The sequence below is a fragment of the Dendropsophus ebraccatus genome, chromosome 2 (assembly GCF_027789765.1).
Source record: "Dendropsophus ebraccatus isolate aDenEbr1 chromosome 2, aDenEbr1.pat, whole genome shotgun sequence".
Taxonomy (NCBI): domain Eukaryota; kingdom Metazoa; phylum Chordata; class Amphibia; order Anura; family Hylidae; genus Dendropsophus; species Dendropsophus ebraccatus.
Genome location: NC_091455.1, coordinates 180,731,158 through 180,741,942, shown reverse-complemented (window position 1 = coordinate 180,741,942; position 10,785 = coordinate 180,731,158). Strand labels below are relative to the sequence as shown.

Below are 10,785 nucleotides of genomic sequence, written 5' to 3'. Positions count from 1 at the left end.
TTGCTGCCTCCAGCTGGATCCGTGTTTGCGCTGCTCTCATAGAAGTCTCCGAGGCTGTGCCCAGCAGGGTGCCCGGTCTAGTGCCCATACTGAGCGCAGAGTTTGCTGCAAAGTTGCAGAATCCCTTTGGAGCTTTGGATTGGATTGTATACATTTCCTGGATAGAGGGATCTGCACAGAGAGAGCCCCCCTAGAATGGGCTGCCAGCGATCGGGGGGCTCCTGATCTGTATGTATGATCTCCACACTGAGTGCTGGATTACTGGGGGGCAGATCTGCAAGCAAGCAACAAGTCAGAGTGAGTATGATCGCCCCCTGCTCACTTTATGGCTTCATCCCCTTCTCCATGTTACAGAATACAGGAACCTCAATACACTGTAGCTGTTCTGCATATTGTGACTGTATTACAGGCTGCTTCTATAACTTTTGTTGCATACAGTATATACAGTGTATACAGCTCTGCCCTGGAGACAATTCCCCATTGCATTAGATATCCACTTCCATTGCATGAGGATCATGTCTGTTACATTGGGGGTTACCTCCACTTCATTGGGGATCACTTCTATTACATTAGGAATCATCGCAGGAGTTTCTACCATGAGTCTGGATCAGATTTTCATGTATGTTTTAGCTTTTTTAGTTGTTTAGGAAAACACAGGTGTGGATACAAACTTTACTTTTTAGGTTACCTTCTTTTTAGATCCATTATTTCAGTGTTCCCCAACTTCTGGTGCTCCAGCTATAACTCCCATCATGCCTGGACCACTGAGCTGTAGTTTTGCAGCAGCTGGAGAGTCACAGGTTGGGAAACACTGCTTTATGCATGTGTACTATAGTGTCTTCCTTCACTGCACAAGGCTGTAGCTTTCAGTTCTTTTCCTTCAAGTATCACTTCCACTATCTAGCAATCTATTGTTTTGCACTAGAGATCACTTCCACCATCTAACAATCTCTTATTACTCTAGAGATCACTTCTACCATTTAACAATCTCTTATTACACTAGAGATCACTTCTACCATCTAACAATCTCTTATTGCACTAGAGATCACTTCTACCATTTAACAATCTCTTATTACACTAGAGATCACTTCTACCATCTAACAATCTCTTATTGCACTAGAGATCACTTCCACCATCTAACAATCTCTTATTACACTAGAGATCACTTCTACCATCTAACAATCTCTTATTACACTAGAGATCACTTCCACCATCTAACAATCTCTTATTACACTAGAGATCACTTCTACCATCTAACAATCTCTTATTACACTAGAGATCACTTCCACCATCTAACAATCTCTTATTGCACTAGAGATCACTTCCACCATCTATCAATCTGTTATTACATTAGAGATCACTTCCACCATCTATCAATCTGTTATTACACTAGAGATCACTTCCACCATCTAACAATCTCTTATTACACTAGAGATCACTTCCACCATCTATCAATCTGTTATTACACTAGAGATCACTTCCACCATCTATCAATCTGTTATTACACTAGAGATCACTTACACATCTAACAATCTCTTATTGCACTAGGGATGACTTCCACCGCCTAGCAATCTGTTGCATTGTACTATGGATCACTTCCACCATCTAACAATCTGTTGCATTGTACTATGGATCACTTCCACCATCTAACAATCTATTGCATTGCATTAGGGATCACTGAAAGTTTTTTTTTTTACAAACTAAGTCAGTTGTGGAAATGCCACAGACCTTTCCCATGGTTTTCATTTATTGCAATGAACTACATGGAATCTTCTGCTAAATTCCGCCCCAGAATAATTTCCAAATGTAACACATTCAGATTTCATTATGCATTTTATTACAGATTTTGGAGAATGGCATCACAGCATCATTTTCACAATATGTGGTAAAACAGCTTAAAGGGAACCTGTCATCACTTCCATGCTGCCTGATGTCATTCAGGGGCTCCTCGGTGGCTTCCTCCCACCCCCGCTAACCTTGATTGGTAGATTTTTTATTATATCCAAACTGGAAGAGATCTATCAGACAAGGCTAATGGGTCAGGGGGAAGCTATCAGGGACCACTCTGATGACTTGTGGTTCAGGCAGCATGAAAGTGAACGAAAGTTCCCTTCCAATTTTTCACCATATTATACTAAACCATTTCTTTCATTGGGATAACATTTATTGCACTGGGGATCTCATACAATTTGTACTGGGAATCACATCTATTTCACTAGAGATCTCACATCATTTAAACTAAGGCTCACATCCATTGCACTAGAAATCTCATATAATTTGCATTGGGGATCCAACATCCATTGTACTGGGGATCCAACATCCATTGTAATGGGGATCCAACATCCATTGCACTAGGGATAACATGTCTTGCACTAAAGAGCCCACATCCATTACGCTGGGGATCACATCCATTGCACTAGAGATCCAATTATTTGCTCTGGGTCTTACATCCATTGCACTGGGGATCCCATATCTATTGCTCTGGGGATCCCACATCTATTGCACTGTGAATTCCCATTATTTGCTCTGGGGTTCACATCCATTATGCTGGGGATCCCACGTCCATTGCACTGGGGACCCCACATCCATTGCACTAGAGATCTCATTATTTGCACTGTGGATCACACATCCATTGCACTAAAGATCTCATTATTTGCACTGGGGATCCCACATCCATTGCACTAAAGATCTCATTTTTTGCACTGGGGATCCCACATCCATTGCACTAAAGATCTCATTATTTGCACTGTGGATGCCACATCCATTGCACTCGGGATCCCACATCCATTGCACTAGAGATCTCATTATTTGGACTGTGGATCTTACATCCATTGCACTGGGGATCCCACATACATTGCACTGGAGAGCTCACATTATTTGCCCAGGGATCACCTCCAACACACACTGACCTAAATGTACTGTATCATTCTGTCTTGATTTGCTCATAACAACTAATGGGAGCTCAGGTTTGCTCCCCGGCAGCCTGTGACAAGTGTCACACAATACATTTCCAATGTAGCAGTGACCTTGGTTCTGTTAGTGTTTGGGATTAGTCTGTGTGACCTGAACCTGTCAGGTGATATATGGTGCTCCCTCTGAGTGCAGCATGGGATAGAAGCTGAGCATAGCATACAGGATGAGTGACAACCTCCTCTGTACTCACATTGATACAGTTGTCAATCACTGTGTGTGGACAGGGTGATCAGGACTCTCATGTGTCTCTGAGGAGTCCTGTCAAGATATACTCTGCCTTTTATGTAGAAATCCTGCTACAAATCCTATAAACATAGATAGATAGGGGGTTGTAAATCCCTGACAAGTTTGCATGCAGACTATATTGTGTATGCCTCTGATTTCATACAGAATGATAGCATGTTACATTATATACACCATATTATAGGAAGAATAGGATGTAGAATTGCAGGGACTTTGGGCCACTGTACTTCTTCTGTATACATGGCGTGGTCATATTTATAAGGCTTGACCTGCATAGTAAACTCAGTAAATGCCCTTTGCCCTTGGTTACAATTTATTCCTGCTGCTATCAAGAACCCAATGTACACACAGCAACATTATGTAATCCATGAAATCCATATTTAACGCCTTTTATGTGTATGAATTGTTTGTGTGACTTGCTACATTTCAGACATATATATTATGATATATTACATGGTTGAGAAAAGTTTCAGAACTCATAAAACAACTAAATTCTTGGGGTCCCTGGAATCTCTCTCTTCTGATCCCTGTGATATTGATTAAAATCTTTGTAAACCAGCAATGATTGTCAGTATTATAATGTATCAGTTATGGCCGCTTGGTCTTAGATCGCATTGAATCAATTAGGCATGGCTTTAGGAAAGAGCCCTGGGTGGTGTCAGGAATAAGTGACTTGCAGCTGGCGTGCTCTGTTCCTTACAGGGCAGTGTCTCAAGAGTACAGCTGCATAGAAATACATGAGCAAGCACACAGTTGTCCCCCATTCCTGTGCCAACAAATGTGGAAATAACATGGAGATGGTAGAGCTTAAAGAAAACATTTGATGGTTGTTGCTTCTTTTAGAGGGATTTACATGGTTACATATGTAATTGTTTATGTAAATACGCACCAGGGGATGTAAGTTTGTGTGGCTGTTCTTATTCAACAATTGTCACATTTAAATTTAAGGGGCTATTCAACTACGCTACAATTATTCTTATATAGCTGGGGCTGGAGAAAAAAAAAAGAAAAAAAATGATACTTACCTACCCTGGTTCCCTGCAGCTTCTTCCAATTTTCCATTGTTTTTCTCTTCTACTTGCTTTTGAGATGAGGGTTCAAAACAGGACTTGCCAGCTCAGCCAATTACTGGCCAAGATGGGACAACGCTGGGGTGAACAATTGGCTGAGCAGATAGCTCCTGCTCTGACCTCTCATCTCAGAAGCAGGGAAAGAGGGCTGCAGTGGACCTGGGTAGGTAAGTAGTTTTTTCCCTTTATTCACCATCCCCAGCAATAAATAATAATGAATTTTGCAGCATTTTCACTTAAGGCTGGGTTCACACTACGTATATTTCAGTCAGTATTGCAAAACCAGGAGTGGATTAAAAACACAGAAAGGATCTGTTCACACAATGTTGAAATTGAGTGGATGGCCGCCATATAACAGTAAATAACGGCCATTATTTCAATATAACAGCCGTTGTTCTAAAATAACAGCAAATATTTGCCATTAAATGGCAGCCATCCACTCAATTTCAACATTATGTGAACAGATCCTTTCTGTGTTTTTAATCCACTCCTGGTTTTGGTTGCAATACTGACTGAAATATACTGACTGAAATATACATATACTGACTGAAATATACGTAGTGTGAACACAGACTAAAATTGTATGCAATTCAATGAGAAATGCATTACAGATGGAAAAAGTATGTGGCCTGCAGCTGTAGGGTTAAATAGGCACTGTTGTTTCAACAAACTTTACCATCCATGAATAGTTCAAGCGAATATATGAAACTTTTTAATGCAGCCTGCAGAGCTAAAACAAATGCCATTTTATCTATCTCTCTATCCATCTATGTATATTAGAGATGAGTGTGATCTTTCAGCATTTGAATAAGTTGGATGTAGCCCTAGGGATTTTGGGAAATTCTGGGAGATTCTGGCATTCTGGGAAAACATTGATATGTTCTACAATAATAACCCAAAAACTTAACACATTATAAACATTGGTTGTGATCTAATTGGAAAAGGCACATACATTGGACTTAAAGCAAATGTACAATCTCATAACTGAAATTTTTTTCCCCGCTAACTTGTCAGCGCCACCGCAGGGATCCTGGCTTCAAAATGCTGCCCGCTTTCCATGCTTGGGGTTAGTGTTCTTCATGTACACTGGCCTGCTATATGCACTGGAGGCAGGCCCGACACCTGGCCGAAATGTCCCCTCCCCTCGGTGACATGGCCAGGCTTGATTCTAATGAAGGCACATCATTGAGGGGAGGGGATATCATTACACTGGGGGGGGGGGGGCGCGTCGGGCCTGCCTCTATAGCGCATAGAGCAGGCCATTGCAAATGAAAACGGCGGCCTAAGCACGGGAATCGGGCAGTGTTTCGAAAAATGGACCTCACCACCAGGATCCCTGCTTTTGGCACCAACAAGTTTGTGGGTAAAAAAATTCAGTTATGAGATGGTACATTCGCGTTAAAAGGGGTTTTCCAGGCAAAATAGATTTATTGGCTGGATCCCGACACCCCATACCTCTTTTAGTCAGATGTTCAGCGCCCGCACTAAATAGTAAACGGGGTCAGAAGCAGTTTGCCACCATTTACTGTGTAGCGTTGACAACCTGTAACTGCAGAGTGTTGATGTATCCATGCCTCAGACGTCACAATTGTGGTGCGAATGCATCCTAAGACCCTGTACAGACACATATACTGCAGATGAATGATGGTTCTTACGTCTTGAGTGCAGGGATGACTAATAGCTGTGTACTTTGTGAACCAGTTAGTCCACTCCAGGGGCCAGTTTTGTTTTAGTAGTCAAACAATAAGAAGAAAAAGTAAGGCATGGCAGGAAATATCCGGCCATGTTGGCTATCTTTCTGGGAGGTGCACAGTGTATATGTTATGCAATTGCAGGTGCAGACTGTGTAAAGAAAATAATAAAGTATATACGCTACCTGTCCACACTCCCCGGTGTCTTCCTGGCTTCTCTTCACTCCCCACAGCTGACGGTGCAACTTCAGAGCTGGTCTCTTAAAGAGGATGTACCACCTGCTACATCCTCTTTAATCTGAACCCACTGATCAAACGGTGTCGGCACGGGGAATTCATTCTATTGGAATGAATGGAGCCACGTCATACAGGGAAGGGAATTCCCTCCCATTGGGGGCGGGCTGGCCGGCCTCCAGTGCTTGAGCACCGGCCGGTACCGGTGCATAGAACGGTGCAGTGCACGGGACCGGGCATTTTTCGGACCGCGGCACTGGCTTTCCCATGCCGGCGCCGTTTGATCAGCAAGTTCAGATTAAAGAGGATGTAACTGGTGGTACATCCTCTTTAATTTACATGCTGTTCAGCCAATCACTCGCGAAGAGGGAACCACCGCAGCCAGTGACTGGCGGAGCAGCCTGTCACTTTAGAAACTGGCTCTGAAGTTGCACTGGTTGCTGCGGGGACTGAGGAGAAGCCAGAAATACACCGGGGAGCATGGACAGGTAATGGATATACTTAATTAGAACACTTTTAAAGCAAGGGCTGCACGGACATCGCTTACGAAATATATATATTCAGCCCTTGCTGCACGATGGTCGAGCTGTTTAATAGGCTCAGTAAGTAAGCACCAATCTAGCAGATCAGTGCTCTTTTACAGTTGAGTCAGGCCCTGTATTACGACCCTTAGGGTCCTATTAGCTATTTTTTATTTTTGCCGATTAACGATAAATTATCAAGAGTGTTTTTGGGAACAACCTGAAATCGTTTACTATAATGCACAGAACAATAGTTGTTAGTTACAAGCTTTACTAAGATCATTTACTCCTTCTGATCCCAGCTAAAGAAGGAAGGATGGGGGAGATTTATCAAACATGGTGTAAACTGGCTCAGTTGCCCCTAGCAACCTATCAGATTCCACCTTTAATTTTCCAAAGAGTCTGTGAGGAATGAAAAGTAGAATCTGATTGGTTGCTAGGGGCAACTGAGCCAGTTTCACTTTACACCAGTTTGATAAATCTCCCCGATGTGTACGAATATATAGTGAACGATTAACAGCAATTTTCTGGTCAACTTAAAAGATGCGACACATGCAACAACAATTTAAACGATATAATGATTTTTCGCATGATTATTGTTCCATGTAATAGGGCCCTTAGACAGTGAAACTGTACATGAATGCACTATGTATGCAATAGAACACAGGGGTCAAACTCAGGCTCTCCAGCTGTTACAAAACTAAAGCTTTGGCTGTCCAGGCATGATGGGAATTGTAGTTTTGCAACAGCTGGAGGGCCTGAGTTTGACACCAATGCGACGATAAACACTATTTATCACCTATCCACAGGATACATGATAAATGTATGATTGATGGGGTCCAACCACTTATAAGAACAAAAGACCCAAGCCCCCCCATTTTACACATGGGCACTGCTGCTATGGGACTGACGCAGGTAGCTGATGGCTTTGTTGATTGCTGACAATGAAACATCATCGCTTTGTGTCCATGTTGTAAAGCTGTTGTCATGTAAATGTTATTATTTTATATTATTACAAGCCGCTTTATGTTAAATGACTCACTTTACCGATGTTAAAAGCGGCATGAAATGGTCGCCTGTTATTAGTGGGTAGAAATACGTTACATCCGGTGTGAACAATTCTCCTGCCCAAATTATCTCCAGGCCTGAGGTTATCTGGCTAATTATTTCCAATTTGTAGAGGATGTATTTCTTTAGAATGCATATTGTCCTCAAGACTGTGAGAGTTGTGAACACCCTATCCTGGAATATATAGGAGAGTCCAACAATGAGTCATGAATAAGTCCGTTCTCCCAGAGACTAAATATCAACACTTCAGTTACCAAGGCAACTGCATACAAGAGGGAAAAAAAAGATGAAAAAAAGTTTTTCACATAATTTATGCACTCAAAAAGAATACATAGTTATATATATTTTTTCTCTGAAATGTTAATGAAATATTCCATAAAATTATGATTGTCGGGAGTCTGATGGCAAGGTCCTGTGCTGATCCCAATGGATGAAAGGGGCTTGATCAAACTTAAAGGGCAACTATCAGCAGCTTAGAAGCCTCTAACCTGCTGATTTGTCCTTATATTGCAGTGGGAGCTGAGGATGAAGGTAATGTTCTTAGATATGTAAATGTCTAATATGTATATATTACTAGATATGTAAATGTCAGTGTCAGCACAGGGACCTTCCCACTCAGCCAATTACCCCTTTTACTCCTATTACATACATAATAGTAGTTGTCCAGTCTGACTTACACTATTTATACCCTGAAAATAATAATAATAATAATAATAATAATAATAAAAGTATATATATATATATATATATATATATATATATATATATATATATATATATATATAATTTTGTTGTTAACTTCTAATTATCTTTTACTTATTGAACCTACCAGGGCTTCATTTTTGTCACTTTAAAAAATTTTATCATTTTTCTTTCTTGCGGTTGTGTTTTGTGAATAACTTTGGCGCAGAGCTGGATACTTTTTTTTTAATATATCCTTCTTCCTCAGCATAGCCGGGTTCTTTGAGGCAGCCCTGCTCAGTTTTCCATGCATTGTTTAAACTGCGAGGTTAAGCTCAAAGGTCTCAATGCCGACATTATTTTCCACAGAATGGTGTTTGTTATTTTGGAAAAGCTTACGCTTCCACATCTAGGGCTTTCCTGTAATGGTAAATATTAATGTTGGGCCAAACACTAACACAGTCAAGCAGTTTGTTTTGGGAAAAAGGGAAAAATGTCAGGAGCCGGGGCTGTATTCTGGTCTATAGCACCATTTCTTATACTGAATAAATATAATGAATACATAGTACACACTGCTGGGGCCTTAAAGGCAGATAAATAAATAAAAAACCTGTTTTTATTTTACACATTTATTAGGGAAACTTTATAAAGTTTAGGCAACCTATATATATCTTTAGGCTATCCCCAATCTAGTGAACAGGGCTGGATTCATGTGTGGCGGGATGTGTTGGGAGTTGTTGCCCAGTTTTAGAAAGAAAAATTCATATGGGCCTTTATTATATTGTATTAAAGGCTGTGATGTGTTCGGAGAGGACGTGTCATGCCTACTGACATGTTTGTTATAGGAACATCTCTTAGAATTGTGATTTTCTTCTATTATTCCTTTTGACAACTAGGTTTTAACTCCTGTCAGTCCTAATCAGACAATGTTAGGGTCCTATTAGGGTCCATTTATACAGATTATCTCACAGATTATCTGCCAAAGATTTGAAGAAAAAAATCAGACGCAGACTATAAACAGAGATCAGGTCATAAAGGAATTTTTGGACTACAGCTTTTTCTACAGCCCAAAAGAAACCATGAATATGGAAATTCATTTAATTTTTTTTTTTTAAAGAGGACCTCTCAACCCCCGTGCCGGGTCAGAGCCTGGCCGACCCCCTGCTAGAGTCCCTTATACTCACCTTGTTCCCTAAGTCCCACTCCTGGAGCCGGTCCGGGGACAGAGATATCACCGTGGGAAGCCTGGCGCGTAAACTGCTGAGATGAGTCCGACGCCTATAGAGAATGACAGCTCCATTCATCCTCTATGAGCGTCAGACCCATCTCAGCAGCGCACGCGCCGGGCTTCCCACGGTGATATCTCTGTCCCCGGACCGGCTCCAGGAGCGGGACTTAGGGAACAAGGTGAGTATAAGGGACTCTAGCAGGGGGTCGGCCAGGCTCTGACCCGGCACGGGGGTTGAGAGGTTCCCTTTACATGAAAAAGATAACATATGGCTCCAAAACCAGTGTGTGAACATACCCTAACATAACAGGAACTTGTTTACATCAGCCGTCTCAGAAGGGAGGGGGGAGGAGGGGAGACAGAGAGAAAGGCTCACACACAGATTTTTGTGTTTTCACAATAAGTTTGACAATCCCACATAGCAGCCAGAAGAACTCCATTGACATCTATGACAGTAAATAACCCTGCACTATGGAATGTGTTTTTGGAATAAGTAAAAGCTACTAATTGAGCTTTAAGGGTCTGTATAAAGCCTTTGGCCTGTCTAGTGCCATGTAGACTTCCTGTGTCTCAAGCTCATAAATGAGTGTAATTGTATTCACAAACAAGTCACTTCCTCTTGTGTAGTGGTGCCATTCTTACTGTACATAGGAACATGCCGGACACATGAGACTTTGAGGAGCTGCGTATTTCTTACTTGTGGTTATTAAAGTATAGTGTATTCTGTTTTTCACCACAATTGTGATAGCCAGGTGCCTCTAAGTTCCTGAGTATGTATGAGACATGATGGTACAGTTTCCTATTAAGTCATTTACTAATATGGAGGATCAAGGGGGCCATACTAAATGTTTGTGGAAAGGAAGTCACATGATTATGATAAGACTGCAGGAAGAACAAAGCATTACATCTAAGTGAGTCATTATGGGAATTAATTATAATCTCAAATATTTTAGTACTTATCAGCTGCTGTATGTCCTGCAGGAAGTGCTGAATTCTTTCCAGTCTGACACAGTGCTCTCTGCTGCCACCTCTGTCAGTGCCAGGAACTATCCAGAGCAGTAGAGATTTTCTGTGGG

General features: G+C 41.5%; 1 protein-coding gene across 3 annotated transcripts in view; it reads left to right on the top strand.

Annotated features, from left to right (window-relative positions):
* Window positions 1–10,785, top strand: part of LOC138783745 (mitogen-activated protein kinase kinase kinase 3-like) — a 98,364-nt gene continuing 87,579 nt past the window's right edge. For all 3 annotated transcript variants that reach the window (XM_069958835.1, XM_069958834.1, XM_069958833.1), the window contains exon 1: window positions 1–297. In XM_069958835.1, coding sequence (XP_069814936.1) covers window positions 231–297 — 67 coding nt within the window. In that variant the 5' untranslated portion in view covers window positions 1–230. The remainder of the gene's footprint in view (window positions 298–10,785) is intronic.